Source organism: Caretta caretta, chromosome 24 (assembly GCF_965140235.1).
Source record: "Caretta caretta isolate rCarCar2 chromosome 24, rCarCar1.hap1, whole genome shotgun sequence".
NCBI classification, from domain to species: domain Eukaryota; kingdom Metazoa; phylum Chordata; order Testudines; family Cheloniidae; genus Caretta; species Caretta caretta.
In genome coordinates this window covers 5,604,950-5,622,318 of record NC_134229.1, presented here as the reverse complement: position 1 = coordinate 5,622,318, position 17,369 = coordinate 5,604,950, and the positions used below count along the sequence as shown (strand labels likewise).

The following is a 17,369-nucleotide window of genomic DNA, read 5'->3' as shown; positions in this document are numbered from 1 at the left end:
AAGCTCGGTAATGGCTCATAATTAACACACTTTCAGTGCCTAGTGAGAGAAGAGGTTGGCCACATTCCTCTTGGGAAAGCTGCTTGCCAGGAGCAAAGTGCACCTAGGGACAAAAGTCTGTTCCTGTTGAGTCTTGCTGTTTCGTAAGAGGATAATCCGCCCCACCAAGTTGTGAATGAAAAGTCATAGATAATCTGGCGTGCTAATGAATGTGCCACAAGCATTGTCCCCCAGTGTAATGCAGGGAATTGGCTCTAGAGAGCTGCCCCACCCCCTGGCAAATCGTTATTGTGTAGTCTTTGTGCATGGGAAAAACTCCATCCCAGATTTGCAGCTCTGGAGGACCAAAGTTTGTTGTACAGAGCAGACGCAGTTTAAGAATTGGCAGAACCAAGCTTTTTTTCCATGCTGCCCCACCAAAATTTGCCTCTGCCCTCCTCAGAGGGGGATGGTAATCCATTCTTCCTCTCCCATCGGCTGAGACAGCTGACAAGGTGGGCCAATCATGATGGGGACTTTTGTACCCGCTCATTTCATACAAGCCACCCTCAGATGGTAACAATTGTCCTGGTTGGCTTGGGTTGGATTCAAGCTGGTGACCTGGAGGCAAACAGTTTCTCTCCCTTTACCAGTCCCTTGAGCGATTTGTTCCCCTTTTCTCAGTACCTTTCTGGAAGTACATGCTAATCACTAGCCCACACTCTTCCTGCTAATTTTATTTTCAACTCTATTTTTAAAACTAGGCTGCGGAGGAAGCTCGTCGGAACAGGTTAATGAGAGACATGGCTCAGCTCCGACTGCAGGTATGAGATCCCAGCTCTCAACTAAACCACCAGGTCTGTTAACTTAGAGTTAAATGTCCAAGCGCATGAATGAACCTGGCCTGCCAATCTTCTATTTGGTACACTTATGGAAAAATCATTTTCTGGTCATAATTGTTCACATCTCATTCTTAAAAAACCCCAAACAGGTCAGCCCCTCTGTTTTGACCTAGTGTAATAAAAACTGTAGAGATCTGCCTCTTAAAACAGTACTGTCTGATTTGAGGCGTGGTTAGAGCAGGGGTACTAACAATCAGGACTCCTGGGTCCTATTTCCAGCCCAGCTCCTCAATTGCTCTGTGACCTTAGCAAAGATCTCCCATTCTGTCACAGTTTACCCCTCTGGAAACAGGTATACGCATTTCAAGGGCCTTTGGTAAGACGTTAGTCAGTCGTTTGGGATATTGAGATGCAAGGCACTGTACAAACACAAGGTAGTATCATCACCATTAGGTGCCCCTGTGAGTACAGATTTGGAGAACTCCATAAAGGTATATACCAGATGTGTGCTGTACATGTTATATATGCTCTCTGTAAAGATAGGGAGACTCTTTGAACAGCTTATTTTTGTCAAGAAAGGAATAAAAGGTCTGGCTCATGGAAATATTCAGAGGTATGTGGAGTTTGTGTAGATGCCACATTAATGGAGTGACAGATAAAAACGGTCAGTCTACTCAGGCACCAAGGATGACTCAGTACAGGCAGGAACCCTTAACCAAGGTGATTCTTGCTCAGATGCAGAAAGTCGAATTTACGGCCTGATTTGAGGCTGAGAGGGAATTTATACCTCGCCTTGGGAGAGTTTTCACCATCCGCTGGCCCAGGGAACACATTTGTCAGGATCAGGCGGGCTCATGCCATGCGATTGGGGAAGTGGAGGGGCTGGGCTGCACATGACAGGAGGACCATCACTCTTTCTGTTTCTGCATGAATTCCTAATCTGGTATTGCTGCTATCCTGTTTCAGCTGGAGGTTTCTCAGCTGGAGGGGAGTCTCCAACAGCCCAAAGCTCAGTCTGCCATGTCTCCTTATCTTGTCCCAGACACCCAAGCTCTCTGCCAGCACCTCAACATCATCCGGCAGTTAGCTACCAGCGGCAGGTTCATCATCATCATCCCTCGAACAGGTACAATTAGGCTCCTGTTTGCGTGTGTGGTTTTGAAGGGGTTCAAGCCCAAAGGCTTTCAAGAGAGTCACGCTCCCTTTGAGAACAATGGAGAATCCTCTCTGTCCCCCGGCTGAGAACAGGAGGTGGGTGTCAGGTGCTGAGCTCTGTTGGAAATCGGGCTCATGGTTCGTGAGTAGCTCGGCAACCTCCAGTAGGTCAGAGGGAACACTGGTGTCTGGATTTCCCCTGCAAAACTTATCCAGTGTTCTTGTATAAATGTGCAAGGAGGTTAGTGACTCTTAGAAAGCTGAGGCAAAGACAGCCCCTGTGTTGCAGAGCTTTGGAGAATGGTTGGCTTAGCTGGTGTGCTGGGGGAATCTATTCAGTCTTATGACAACCAAATTACCTCGGGTTCAGCTCACATTGCTATGTGCCTTGCCTGATTTGTGGTGGCTGTTTTTGTGATTTGTGTGAAATGAGGTGGTGGGCAAGTTCCCATTTCCTTAATGTTTGTGAAGGGCTTTGAGGATGAAAATAGCTATAAATACTACATATTCCCCCCCAACTTTGTGCATCACTTTGTAATACCCTGTGAACTTAGAACAACCTGTTCTTGTCTGCCATACACCCCCCTTTCCTTCTTCAGACCCCACTCCTTAAATCCTGTTTCTTCCATAAATCCTCCTTGTATTGGTTTCCTGCACCAGAACTTCTATCCCATGTTGGTTTTCCTATAGATTGCAAGGTCTTTGGGGCAGGGACTCTCTCTCTGTTTTGCATAGTTCCCCATGTATATTCACGACACTTTATAAATAAACGTCCACATCTCAAACCACTGGCCACAGCTGGCATTCACTGGCACCCTTGTTTGCATTCTCAGCAGAGATCAAGGACTTAATGTTTCATGGAAACTGATCTTCCTGTTTACCCCTAGGAAGGTGAGCTCTTCAGGTCAGAGTTAGAGCAATGTTGGGACATTGTAGGGGAGCCTGACTTGCCCTGTTTTGTGGCTAGAGGATCCTATTCCCAAGGGCTGTGAGTTCAGTGCTTACTCCCAGCACTAATTAGATTTATGTTTTACTGAAAAAGGCTCCTTGCCTCAGGAGTAGCAGCTGAAAATCATTGCATAGGTCCTTCTTTGGCCGTTTTATTTGTAGCTCAGGCTGGAGTCTAACATGGTTCATCAGCTAATAACTGGAGAAAGGTCCAGGTCAGCAGCTGATTAGTTTGTATTTAGCAGCAGCATAAAGTTATTGCCACCTGCCAGAGGCAATTCCACAGCTCCTAGAGTTCATGCCACATGTAGGATTAACCTGCAAAAGGCACGAGCAAACTAACTTTCTCACTTCTGTTTTTTATTAGTGATTGATGGTTTAGACTTCCTGAAAAAGGAGAATGCAGGCGCTCGCGACAGCATCCGATATTTAGAGGCAGAATTTAAAAAGGGAAACAGGTAAATACCCTTTCCCTTTGGTTTTAAAATAAATGTATCTGTTTCTTATGTAGAAAAAGTCCTTCAAATAAATGGTGTTTTGTTCAGATAGAACACAGAATAAGAACAGAATGGGAAATGGGCACAGTTAAATGTATACCAGGGCAGTACGAAGAGGGCACTGGCAGCACAATGATTTAATGTGGTTCATGGATGGATCCCAAAACACACGACTGTCTGACCATCTCTGTGTACCTGTAGGGACCACGTTACTTAGTAATGAAATGCAGCCACTTCTGGTGTGGGAAGTTGCAGCTGCTTATTGATGCACAGCATTTTAGGACAGGAATTGGGGAATGGTTTTTCCAACAGAATTTCAAGCATATAGAATGTAATCAAATCCCCTTAAGAACGAAGCGGCTGAGTGGCTAACAGAATATGCAAACTTTCCTTAAAATCAGGTTTTATATCAGCGGTCCGATATTTGCCACTGTCTGGTCCTATCTTTAGAAAAAGGCCACTGGGGTGATGCTGGAAATTGTTCCTCTCTGGTCTACTCGCGTGCACTGAGTCAACACATTGGATAAAGGAAAACTGCGTGTTCTAATCTATTTGATCTTTAGAAAGTCTTTGACAAAGTTTCTCACAAGAGGCTACTAAGGAGTCATGAGGTGAGAGGCAAAGTACTGTTATGGATTAGAAATTGGCTGAGAAACAGAAAACAAAGATTAGGAATAAATGGTCAGCTTGTAAAATGTCAGAAGGTTAATGGTGTCATGACCCAGAAATCTGTGTTAGGGCTGATGGCACTTTACATGCCACTGATCTGGTGATGTGCAAACAGTGAGGTATCTACATTTGAAGGAACATCAAATTATTTAGGTTAGTTGAGACTAGAGAAAGCCATGAGGAACTTCAAATGGGACCTAAGCAAGCTGGGTGACAGGGGAGCACCTGCTTTTGGTAAACATCCAGCAGTACCAAGGAAACCAACATGCTTAGAATCATACAACTTCCTTTGCTTTAAAATATTGACATTTTCCCTTTTAGTAACCTCCATGTGGACTCAGCAAATCTGCTCTTTCCTCAGGTACATTCGTTGCCAGAAAGATGTTGGGAAAAACTTTGAGAGGCATAAACTGAAGAGACAGGATTTAGATGCCTGGTAAGGTTACAGCTTAGCACAACCTTTGGAGTTCTTACTTTCTCATTACATGCGTGCCAGGTGGGTTTTGGGATGAGGTGCCACCTTTGGGACTAGTTACATAAATTTGGATTGCTAGATTTGATCCTATTCTTCAGATTGTTTTAAACCTGCAAATCAAAGGGGCTGTGAGGTCCAGTGTCTTATCTACTGGAGGAGGATCAAATCTGGCAACCCATACTCATGCAACTAGTCCCACTGGGACTCAGGACTCCGGGTTCTATTCTCATCTGTGCCACTAGACTGCTGGGCAAGTCACTTCCTTTATCTCTTCCTCAGTTTCCCTCCTGCCCTTTGTCTGTCTTGTCTATTTAGATTATAAGACAGTTGGGGCTGCGACTTTCTCATATAATGGGTGTGCATGGTGGGGTCATGATCTCAGGGCCTCTCAGTGCTACTTTTAATACAAATAATGGGGTTGAGAGACACTGCACTGCTAGGATGAAGCTTGCCCTGCAGCTGTATAAACTTTTATGCTTTTGTGGATAAGTGAAATCAGTATCTGTTTGCACAGACACAAATAGCGATTTGATTTTTCTTACATCAATGTGACAGGAACCTCTATAAAATATTGGACAGCTGCAAACAGCTGACTGTGTCCCAAGGGAACGGAGAGGATGACACCACAGGGATGGTTACCATCATAACTGGCTTTCAGCCGGATGATCCAAGCAAATTCTCTGCACCCATGCAGGTCAGTGTCTCAGAATAAGGTAACTGGGTTACAACAACTGACAAAATCCTTCCTGACCCCAGGTAAGGGAAAAAACTCCTTTCATCATCAGCATCCTTTCTGCAAGTGTATTTTCTGCCTGGTCTAGTAAGTGCACTCTTTTTCCACAAGCCTGGGTTATAAATCGTGGCCCTTATTTTTGTTTGCAGTAGGGCGCCTTTACACTACACTGGTAGCGCAAAGGGGTCTTTGGAATGGGCATAACTGTAACTTACACCATTTTAAAGCCCCTTTATGATGTCTGAGCAGCGTAAAGGGGCCCTAGGGTGAATACAAATCCGACGGTTTTGGTTCTGCATGGGCACTTTTGCTGAGATTTTCAAAGCTGCCTAGACGCCCAACTCCCATCAATTGAAATGGCAATTGTATGTCTATATCCCCTTCTCTGCTTTGAAAATCTCAGCCTCTGTTTAGGCTGTGCCCCCTTTGGAAGAGCTGTGGCTTCCTATATAAGGAATAAAGTGTGCCCCTTTTCCAGGTTCTTCTCTTGTCACTGATCTTGTGCTCTTGAGGATGGAAAACAGCAAAACTTCTAAAAACATAGTTCCATGTTGTGTACAGGAATTGTTCAGGGTGGGCCAAAGGGGCGGAATTTCATGTAATTAGAGAAAAAAATGACAAAGAGAATTTGAGAAGGCTGTCAGGAAATGTTTCCCAACTTTGAGCTCAGTCAGCCTCAGTCAAAAAGCCCCGTTCCTTAGGAGATTTAAATTTGGTGGACAAAGTTCTGGAGACTCTATTGTGGTGGTTGGACGATAGATTACTTTGGGAGACCAGTGGGCTTTTCCCATGCCAACGTTCCATGATATTTTACTGATGTCTTCCCCTGCCCCACACACAGAGTCAAGGAAAAATTAAAATCTAACTCTGAACTACCTAATAAAATAAAAATTCTCCTTCCATTGGCAGTAGGGAAGGGAAAGAGCTTTTAAACTGAGGAGGGAGGTTGATCTTGTGGTGAAGGCACTGGACTGGGGCTCAGGAGACCTGGGTTCATTTCCTGGCTTTGCCACATGTTCCATGTGGAACTTAAAGTGAGTCATTTAATCACTCTGGGACTGAAGGATAACACTTCTCTCTCACACAAGGGTGTTGAGGCTAATACCATCCCATGGTGGTGGGTGGTCATGTAAGTGCCTACACAGATAGTATCATCCAGTCTGCTGTCTTGGCAATGCAGGAAAAAATTCCCTCTGTGTGTGATTGTCTTGTTTTTGTCTCCAGTCTGCTATCCAGGCAGCAGCCAGTGCCAGTGTAGAAATAAAAAATGTTCTGGAGTTCTACAAGCAGTGGAAGGAGATGGGCTGATGGTCAGAAGGGCATCGGGTTGGTGTACCTTTCTCTCCCCCTCTCAGAACGCGCGGTGTCTGAACGAAGGAAACAAAACACAGGCGAGACTTGACACGAAGAAGCAGCAGCAGCAGCAACCATGAGAAAAACAAATCCAGTTCCGGCACGCACACAAAACACCCACAACCCACACCATGAACAGACGACTGTACATCTCCAACAGCGCCAACTGCTCTGAGAAGAGAGACACCTCAGCGAGGCCAAGAAGAGATCTCCCCTTCTCCCGGTCGGCAGGGATGGGCGAGAGACGGGCAGTCGTTCATCCCCCTGCTTGGTCGTCCCCAATAGTCAGGCAGCTCCCTGTATGTACTTTATTTAAACAAGCCAAAACCACGGCAGTGGAAATGGAACACAGAAGGGGCTAGCCTCCGGGGCTGGGGACAAAGTTCCAAAGAGTGCTCTTTGTTGGGAATCTGGTGATAGGAAAATGAACACCTTTTTAATTAATTTTTCCATCTTCTTTCTTTTAATTCTTAGCATATATATGTGTGTGTGTGTGTGTATGTATATGTGTGTATACATATATATATATATACACACACACACACACACATATATATATATATATACACATATTTAAAAAAGTGGAGTTCCTTTGGGGTTTCTGCATCCTCTTCAAATGTTAAAGAATTAAAGAGAACAAGGAAATGATGATGCTATTTTTAAACAGAAAAGCAAAAAAAAAGTTTTAGGAACAAATATATTTATTCCTCTCCGGCCCTTTCCATACTGGGGGGAGTGCAAAGTGATTATTGCCTGTAGAGAAAAGCACCAGACGGAAACCTTCCCTATCCCGCTAGGAGTTTGGTGTGCATTCCTTGCTTTTGTACTTGTTGCGTGTTTTGTGAGCCATGATAGGTCTAGCTTGGGCTGTTTGAGAGAATCGGAGGAAAGGATTTGTTCCTCCTCCTAAACGACCCCCGCCCCCAGCATTAGGTCTTTGTGCAGGGGAGGGTACAGGTTGAATGCAATCCAGGCTAGTTGCTGGTAGTCGTAATGGAGCTGCATTGGATGCTTAGACAGTGGCAAGGGTTGTTGATTTGGCTCGAGCCTGCTGAGACTCAAGAGACAAATCGGACCTGAAAACCTCTCCAAACGGTCCCTAATTCCTCTTCCTTATTTTGCAGTGGGATGTTGGGGGAGGAGGGGATACAGAGGATTTTCTTAAGCTTATCAATGGTCTCTTCAGTTGCTCTCGGACTCAGCTTCTTCTGTGTAAAACGAGGGGTTTGCAGAGCTTATGTAGTCCCTAGGAGCAGGAGGGGGAAATGCAGTGGTCACTGCAAGTCAGTGTCATCCGGAGCTGGCTCATGGACTGTTCTGTGCCTTTCAATCAGTACAACAGCATCCATAAAGGAAGGGAAGGCAATAGCTGTGCAGATGCTGGAATCAGCTCCCTTTGTTTCCTGCGAGGTAAATTTACAAACCTCTCTCCTGCACCCTCTCTACGCATCCTCCATCTGACTTCTGGTAACACTGATACCTATAAATGAAAAGCACATTGCTATAAAGATCACGAAGCACCGGGTAGAAGTTCCATCTCTGTTGATCTGTGTCCCTGTATTTTCAGACCAGATGTCCCCATCCACTTGAACCAGCAGCAACTATGCAAGTAATGAGTTTAACCCACTGGTCCAGCTCTTTTTAATTTGGCCTGACAAGAAGCTGCTATAACTGGTTATTAATAGTGTACTATGAATGGACCATTTGAAAACATAACCATTTGCAATACCTGCAGATTTCCCAGCATAACGCATCATACCAGAATTGCAAAATGTCCCATTTTGGTTTCAGACCAGTATGAATCCCACAGGATTCATCCACTTTGCAGCTTAGATCATTTTGCAGCCAGCAGCCTTGTTGCTCAGATGAAAGGCCTTGGAAAGCCAGTGTGCTTTAAAGGTGATTTTATTCCTTTGGAAAGCAGAGGAGGGCATAAGGGGTCAGTGTTACTAACCGATTTTCTCTTTATGTCTTCACCTGAAACTTGTGGTGCTTTACTAGGCCATGCCAAGAAGACAGCGTAAGCAAAAGTGCTGAATGGGGGCTTTCACCCGCTTCTGAAGGCTTCCTGTGTTTACAAACAGATTTCAGCTGTGGTATGTCCCCAGGTGGAGTTTAGTGCATGGCATTTATCCTTTCCCACACACGTGCAGCTATTTTCTTTTATCAGGTCTGTTTCTGTTTAGCTCATGTTTTTATGTAATGGAGATGCAAAAAGTAAAAAAAGACCTACCCTGTGTATGATGTCTCCATCAGAACCCTCCCACCTGAGTTGTACGAGCCAGAGCGGTGTAGCTTTGAAGGTGAAACCAATTCACCCCCTGCAATTCTGTCCCTGTTTTTGACATGATGCTGACCAGTGCATTAAAGTACACTCCCCGCTCACCCACACGTCTAGGTCATCTTGAATTCTGTCTGGTGGATCAGACTTCTCTCTGACTTGGGTGTTCTGCCCAGCTCCTCTTGGTAGGACGCAAACTGGAACCCACAGCCATGAGTGAGTTGTAGCGGAAGCAAGATCTGCACTAAATGAAGCTTTGTCACAGCTGATTACATCTCTAGTCCTCGGAAATATTTATTTTTTTCTCCCTTCCGGGGGTGCCGTCTGAGACATGCTGTTCTGGTTTTGTAAAGAAATGGGAATAGTTCTACTGCAGTTAATGTCTAAAGCCCAGGATGGGAGCTGTTCAGATGTAGCATATTCCAATGGCCACGGATGAGATTAAGGGGGGGGAAAAGCAGTGCAAGTGAAGCAGAAACTGAAAACCAGGCCCCAGCAAACAGATCCATTGGCACTGCAGTTAGTTATGATTTCCAAGGCAACAGTGCAACCCAAAATTGGGACTGGAATCCTAGAGCCAAGCTTTGTGAGGCAGAGATCATGGATAGAATAGGGGTGTGGAGCAGCTACCCAGCACTGCACAAATGTGACCAGGAAATGAGGATGATGCTAGGGAAGAGGAGAAGTGATGTCCAGCTTGATGCCACAGCTCCTTGTCTTTTGAAATGGAGTGACTGTTTGAGCAGGCTGTTGATGGGGGGCTGTTTTGACAGTTGCAGTGGGGCTGTGCAAGACATTTTTAAATTTCATTTTTTGAAGGTGTTTTTTTAACCTCAAATTTATTTTGTAACAATAAACGTTGCTGAGCTAAAAAGAGATCCCCCTTCGTGTGTCCAGAAAGAGAAATCAAGGCATGATTTTTTTTTTTAAAGGGGGGAGTGTGTGTCTGTATTTTATAAAACATCCCTGTCTTGATGCACTGCCTGTCTAAAGGGTATTTTTGGTCATATCGCAAGAGTTTTGGTCATTAAGGAGGATGGGAAAGGCCCCTTGGTTATCCTCTGTCATGAGGAGTGTTGATCGCCCCTTTTGCTCCGTATACATCTTCAACCTTCTTTCTGCTGAGATAGGAAGCTTCAGGCAGGGGTGGCCAGTTTTCAAAGATGCATCTTGAAGCTCCCCAAGCATGCTTTTATCCTTCAAAAATGTGTGGCCATGCAACCGTGATTCAATGCAAGCAACACACTTTCTGTGCCCTTGCCGGATTTAATCTGAACTGGAAAAGGGATGAAAAATAGCGTCTGAGTCTGTGGAATAGCACAGCCATAGATCAAGGCACCGAGGAAGATGGCACGTTGTTCCCTCTTATGAAACATTTTCTTACATTGGGCTTTAATTGGAGGCACTGCTTGATTCTTTTCAGGAGAGGTGCAGGGGAGGATGCTTTCAATGCTGGATCCCACAACTCACAATGGGCCAAAATTCCCAACTAATAAGTTGGCACAGGTCTGTCAAAAATATGCAGCCATGATTAAATGCATAACTGGAGCTGTGCTGACTTAAACCAGCAGGGGACTTGGTCCAGGAATCTCAAATCCCAGGCTAGAACTCAAACAGAGGTGGCCACTTTTAATGATCAGCAATGGAAGTTGCTAATGCCAAGTATTTCTCCGAGGCTAGATCACTAAATGGCCAGTGGGGGACTGAGAGTTGACGTATTGTGGCCCACAGCACTAGTGCCCGTAGCTGCTTAGCGCTGTGGCTCGGGTCTTACAGGAGTCTCCCACAGCGTTCAATAGCACCACCCTGAGCTGTAGCTGCAAACTGACCTTCCACGCTTTCCTAGTGCAACATTCAAGCCTTGCAAAGCCAGCTCTTCCTCTGCGAGCTCTTCCTCTGCTAATGCAAATGGTGCTATCTCAGTAGCTACCAAAAACCTTCTTAGACCATGTCCAAACTAGCCCCTGGGGGGAGAAATGTTAACTCAAGCGTCATAACACCCGCTATGCTGGTAAAAAGAAAAAAAAAAGTGCTTTATGGGGTTGAAACCATTGTTTTTAATTTAATCGTTTTGTGTGTTTCTGGGCTTTGTTTTTCTTTTCCTTTTTTCCCCCTCCACCGAGTTGGATTCCCAGAAGCTTCAGCACGACAGCTGCATTCACGGAGACTGTTGGTTTCTGGGGGCTAATGTCATCCTTGATTTCTCATGCGGGTGACATGTTTGTTTTGCCAGCAGCCGTCTATATGTGTAGCTATGGATGAAAAACGCTGTTCGGTGTGTGTTGGACACTGTACTGTATGGGTAGGCTGTGCCAAAAATTCTTTATTTTAGGCTGTTCCCCCACTCTGGTCACACGATTTGTTTGAATGCCGTTTGAAACGACTCAGCTTTTCCTTCTTGTCATCTAGCAAGGGAGCTGTTTAAAGGGGGCGGGGGAATACAGTGGGATACCAGCTGATGATGAAATCAGAGGTCTGTCGGGATGAGAAGGGAAATGACCATGGGTATGGCTTTTCCATAACCCAATCCTTCCTCTGCTTCTGCAAACATTACAACCAATGTTGAGAGAATGGTTGCTGGGTTGGAGTCAAAGGAGGCTAACGCTCACTCTCCAGACATTTTATAGCAAAAACGACACCTAGCCTGTGGATTCACAGTTCAGTGGTGATTAACCAGGGAGGAGTGGGCACACTGTCCAGGTGATGTGTGTCCTAGCGGAACCTCGCCACACACTTGTCAGTTATCTGATAAGATGAACTCAAAGAGGATTTGGGACACAGGGGGCACAGGGCCTTTTGACCTCTGATTTCATGGCATGCGTCTGACCGTGGTTGGAACACATTGACTGGCTTAATAAAGTACAAGATGTTTGTACCTCCTGATCGCTCCATTCATTATTTCTCCCCTTTATTGTTTATGATCGTTGAGTCCATCCCTGGCACGCAGAACGGCACCTTTCTTGTAGATCTGTGCCTGCCAGGCTAAATTGGACATTTCTCCAACCACTTTTAAATGTCATTTTCACGCTGACTTCAGAGACGCAGATGGGAGTTCGTGGCACAAGTTCTGCCTCGCCAGGAAATTGCCTTTCGTTAGATTGGCTCCTGGCATGTCATGAGTCGTTTTGCTCTCTCCGGTGAGACTGAGTGGGCATCCCTCTTTCTACTGAGTCCGCTGTCTTTGTATTAGCTGGTGAATATGATGCTTGTGAAAGTTACCAGACACACAGCCCTGGGACTCCAGTCCTTGAGCCACAGAACAGATGCAGCAGCGTGAAAAGTTTGTGCTCCCTCCCCGAAGCAAAACCAGGGATGGCAACAAGTTTTTGAGTCATTACTGATCCAAACCAGCAACCTAGCATTGAAAGGCCGAGTACCTCATTCTGTAAGTATTAGTGTGGGACTCTTGGTCAACTTGGCCATTGTGGAATCCCCATTGACTGGGGCTTACACAGTTGTTTAGATGGTGTACGGTCTTTGGGAAACAAGGGGCTGTCTTTTTGCCCAGTGCCTAGCACAATGGGGCCCCAATCTCCTATAATAAAGGAACACTTCAGCTGTACCAGATGGGAGCTGTGGTCTCCAACATACAATAAAGCTCAGGTCTAGTGTAAGAAGCACCTGAATGCACTAGGAACAAAGCTAGTTGGAAATTTTTGACAAAGAATGGGGTTTTGTCAAACTCATATTTTTTGTGGCTAAATATTTTCAACTGAATTTTTCTAAGGGAATGTTTCATTTCAAATGGAATCTTTCATCTCAAATTTTTTGAAAATGGAAGAATTCTCAAATTTTTGGTCCCCCCCCCTTTTTTTCTTTTTACACCAAGTAGACTAAAAAGAATAATGTCCAAGTTTGTGTGTGTCACTTCTTTTTTTCCACCTCTATCTTCTCCAGAAGTTCTCCCAACTTCGAAAAAGTTCCAGAGTGGCAAAAGGAAAAAATGACTCTCAACTCAGTCACTCAAACTTTTCAAATGTTGAGGAAACAAATAGATTGGTTTGAAATGAAAATGTTGTTTAGAAGTATAATGAAAATTTTTCATTTGCTTGCTGGGGGGGGAGGGGACGGAACGTGTTTTCAACCAGCTCGAGCGGCGATTAATGGGCTGAAATAAATCAAAGGATCTAAGGTCAGATAATAGGGAAAGTTGCCCTCCAGTGAGATCTTAGACCACTATTTCTCCAATCAGTGCATGATCCTAGGGGCGTCATGAAAGGCAATCGGGAAGGGGAGGAGGGTCGCTTCCACTTGGTCAAATTGTCACTAGTGTTTACCACCCGGGCACCTCCCACTCGATTCAGAGCCAACCTGAAAGGTTGAGAAGATACTGAGTCATTGTGCTCCCAGGGAGGCGGCTAGAACTCCATTTCTGGCGGTATTTTAAGGCTGCTGTGGACTAGTGACTTGATAGCTGAGAGGGAGAGGGGATCAGTTCCACCCTGGGAGACTGGATCTCCACTCAGGTTTCTTTGCGCTGTGCCTACATATGTCATGGTGCATCTGGAATGTAGCCTTTCCACCACGGGTCGCCACCTTTGTTCCAAGCCCTGAGAACGCAGGGTTCAGAGCTGACCTGCGGTTGTATCTTTTAGGAGGACGACCATTGTCAGCTTTAGCCAAACTTGAATTTGTGGTTAAAGCACATAGCTGGGAGTTGACATGGTGGGCTCTGTTCCCAAGTCTGCCACAGACTGGCAGGGATCTCTTTCCTTCGATAAACCCGTCCATATCTCTCTGCCTCTGTTTCCCCATCTGTGAAATGGAGATAATGATACTGCCTTTGTTTAGTCTAGTTAGAGCAGGACAGAGGCTCTTTTTCACCAGGCCTGGGCAGCGTCTGACACACTGGGGCCCTGCTCTCAGTTGAGGTGTCTATGCACAGCTGTAATAGTAATAAAAGTCCGGTTTCCCCAGGTCTTTGCTTTCAAGGAAGTAATATCGACAGACATTCAGCAGGGTGGGGCCGACTGAAAGAGTGTGACCCATCTGGAAGGGGGCCTGATTTTCAGAAAGAAGCGGAGCATTCAGCTTCTGATAACCCAACTTCTTTAAGGTGTGTGGCAAGCTAGGCACCCGAAATCACAAGACACTGGAAAATCTTGGCCTCAGTTTTTAAAAATCTTCCATGGTGGCCTTAGGGCCTGATTCTCGTTCACACTAAGGCCCCTTTACAATGCTTTGGCAGGGGCCGCTGAAGTGGGCACAGATGTAAATTACACTTCCTTTAAGGCTCCTTTATGCTGCCAGTGGTGAAAAGGGGCCTTAGTGCAAAGGAGAACTAGGCCCTCCATTTCCTTCCAGAACAATAAGCTGAGCAGCAGCTTTCTAACGAGGAATGAAGCGTGCCCTGTTTCTAAATGGTCGTGCCAGGAGCCGCACAAAAAGGGGGGCAGTCGGGGACAGCTCCTGCATCCTCAGAATTTTAAAATGTCTGGGTGTTGGTTTGGACTGATCACACCAAGACAATGCCTGGCATCAACTGGGTCAAAGGCTGGTGCTCCTGATGCACCGTTAATATGCGGCTTCTCGGGACACATCCTCCACCCAGCACCAAGGTTTTCGTTCCATACAGACAGCGAGCCCCTGTTCAACTGAGCCAGATCCTGCTGCAAAGCAGCAGTACGGGTTTTGTTTGCTGTACCTGGATGGCTGCCTCCCCCCCCCCCGTCTCCCTGGAGTGACTGGTGATATTTGGGTCAGGAGTCCCTTCTGTCCCATGGATTTATTGCAGCCCTCCGGCTAGAATTCTGTTCCGGATAGGTTCTTCGACAACACTCACAACCATCGTATCTGAGCACCGCATGCTGGGCTCGTGGGAAGGGGAGGGAGGGGAAGCCATATTTTTATGGGACATCTTGAGCCTGGCCCATTGAGATAATTGGATTTCGGATTTCACTGCTCTCTCGGAAAATCCTTACAGTTATACAGTCCTAGCTAGCTCACTTGCAATGTTTCCTGATAAAAACAACAAGGAGTCCGGTGGCACCTTAAAGACTAACAGATTTATTTGGGCATGAGCTTTCAATAAATCTGTTAGTCTTTAAGGTGCCATAATTACTTGGTTTCCCAGGTCCTGTGGATCTCCCCCTTAGGCTGGGGGGGGGATCCTTTAGCAGTGGGTGAGCTTCGCCCGCCCACTTCCTGGATCCCAATAAGGCCACCGGCCTCCTCGTTGTTTTTGTGGATACAGACTAACATGGCTATCCCCTGAATGTTTCTTGATCTGATTGTCATGTTTACGGGGGCACTGGGCCTCCTGGATTTCTGTCATTGTTTCTACCACTTGCTCATCATGTGCTCTCTTCTGAAACCCACGTGGCTATTTATTATTTCTATAGCAGTTATGCCTCGAAGCCTAAATGGAGGGGGAGGGCTCCCTGCGCTAGGTGCTGTACGCCCATCACAAAACCAGTTCCTGCCCCAGACAGCTTGCATGGCAAGAGACGACCATGTATAGAGGGGGGTATGCGTGGCCCTGAGATGATGATGATTTATATAAACAGCAGTCTCGGCACACCGGATGCCAAACTGTTATCGAGTGTAGGTGTCGAGGGAGAGTTTGACAGAGGATAGCAGCGTGGTCCAGTGGAGAGAGCATCCCATCAGCCAGTGAGTCAGGAGACCTGGGTTCCACTCTCTGCTCTGCCACTGACCTGCTGGGTGTCCTTGGACAAATCACTTTCCCTCTGTGCCTCCGTTTCCCCTCCCAGCCTTCATTTGCCTTGGCTATTTAAATAGTAAGCTCTTCCAGGCAGAGTCTGTCTATGTCTGTAGAGCACCTGGGACAGTTGGCTCTACTTGAATATAAATAATCAATTGGATTTGAGGGTCCTTTATGGACACATTTAACATGATTCTTAGCTTGACCCATGCTGTGCCTCTGAGGTGGATTAAAGAAGGAACTACAGTCTCCTGGTAACGGTGCTTAAAGTTACATGAGGCCTGTTTGAAATGCCTCATACGGCATCCCAGGGCTGGCTTTATGGAGATTCATTCTAGCCCAAAGGATTGGAGTGGAGAGGGTTTGGTTTTAAAAGCTAGCCTCTTTTTGGCTTCAATTCCTGATGTGCATGAGCCTGAATGCTAATCAGCCCCATGGCTGCCCTCTGCTTGAATGGGCCGCAAGATGCGGCTCACGTGCTCTGAGCCGAAGGAAATTAACCAGGAGCTAGTTCTGCAGCCCTCTTAAAAATGCAGGTCATGGCTGAAGTTCATAGATGTTTAACACCAGAACGGGCCATTGGGAATAATCTAGTCTGAGCTCCTGCGTAACATCGCCCAGAGCATGGCATCTAATGATTTCTGAATCCAGCCCATATCTTGTGGGTGAGCTAGAGCGGGTCTAGCTCTATAGAGAGCCTCCAAGTGATGGAGAATCCACGCACATCTCTTGGGAAACTTCTAATGGTTAATTACACTCACTGCTAAATACGTGCACCCTTTGACAATTTCCAGCTTTGGTTGCTGGCCATTGGATCTTGTGGATCTTTGGTTGCTAAAGAAAGCTTTATGATCTGGTGTCTTGTACCTATGTGGAGGTACTTGTCGACCATGTTCAAGTCACTTCTTAGCCTTCTCTTTGAGAACATAAAAGGTCAGTCTATTCAAGTCTCTCAGTGTAAGGCAGGTTTCCCAGACGTTGGCTCATTCTAGCAATTCTCTTCTGCATCCTCTACAGTTTCTCACACTATCTGCCTTCGAGTCCTGAGCACCTTCCGGCAAACACTAGTGCCATATTGTAAACCCAGACCTGTAAAACTGTCCCTTTCTTTTGACAGCTCCTTGTCGAGCATGGTCTGCAACTAAACACAGGAGTGCAACCTTTCTTGTTCCCAGCTGTTCTTGTCTCGTTCCTGTACTGCCATTCTAAGCTCCATGTTGATCACCAAAAGGGATCATAGGGTGTGTTATCTCTTATGGATCAAACAGACCAGTTAGAAAAGGAGGACTTGTGGCACCTTAGAGACTAACAAATTTATTTGAGCATAAGCTTTCGTGGGCTACATGCATCCGATGAAGTGAGCTGTAGCTCACGAAAGCTTATGCTCAAATTTGTTAGTCTCTTAGATGCCACAAGTCCTCCTTTTCTTTTTGCGAATACAGACTAACACGGCTGCTACTCTGAAACAGACCAATTAGTGGGGCATGAGAAATATGCCCTAATGCATTGGTGAATAGGGAGGAACCTTCATGCACGCTTAATTTTAAGCAAGTGCAAATGCTTTGCTGAATCAGGGACTGGGGGGAAATTTTCACAAGTGACAAGTGTCTTGTTTACAGCAGTGAAGTCGTATCTACATGGCAGGATAATGCATGGCAAGCCAGCAGGCAAATCCATAGCGCCAGCTTGCCGCACATGTGTAACTTCCCATGTGGACGCTGCTGAAGCCCTAGAGTGCAGCTTAGCATGTTGCAGTTCTCAAGCAGGCATACG

At 45.9% G+C, this 17,369-nt stretch overlaps 1 protein-coding gene across 2 annotated transcripts in view; it reads left to right on the top strand.

The window, feature by feature from the left end:
- Positions 1 to 11,807, top strand: part of SMG5 (SMG5 nonsense mediated mRNA decay factor) — a 44,782-nt gene extending 32,975 nt beyond the window's left edge. For both annotated transcript variants that reach the window (XM_048828079.2, XM_048828080.2), the window contains exons 17-22: positions 744 to 803; positions 1,788 to 1,947; positions 3,292 to 3,382; positions 4,452 to 4,526; positions 5,121 to 5,259; positions 6,523 to 11,807. In XM_048828079.2, the coding sequence (XP_048684036.1) occupies positions 744 to 803; positions 1,788 to 1,947; positions 3,292 to 3,382; positions 4,452 to 4,526; positions 5,121 to 5,259; positions 6,523 to 6,606 (609 nt within the window). In that variant the 3' untranslated portion in view covers positions 6,607 to 11,807. The remainder of the gene's footprint in view (positions 1 to 743; positions 804 to 1,787; positions 1,948 to 3,291; positions 3,383 to 4,451; positions 4,527 to 5,120; positions 5,260 to 6,522) is intronic.
- The last annotated feature ends 5,562 nt before the right edge of the window (positions 11,808 to 17,369 follow it).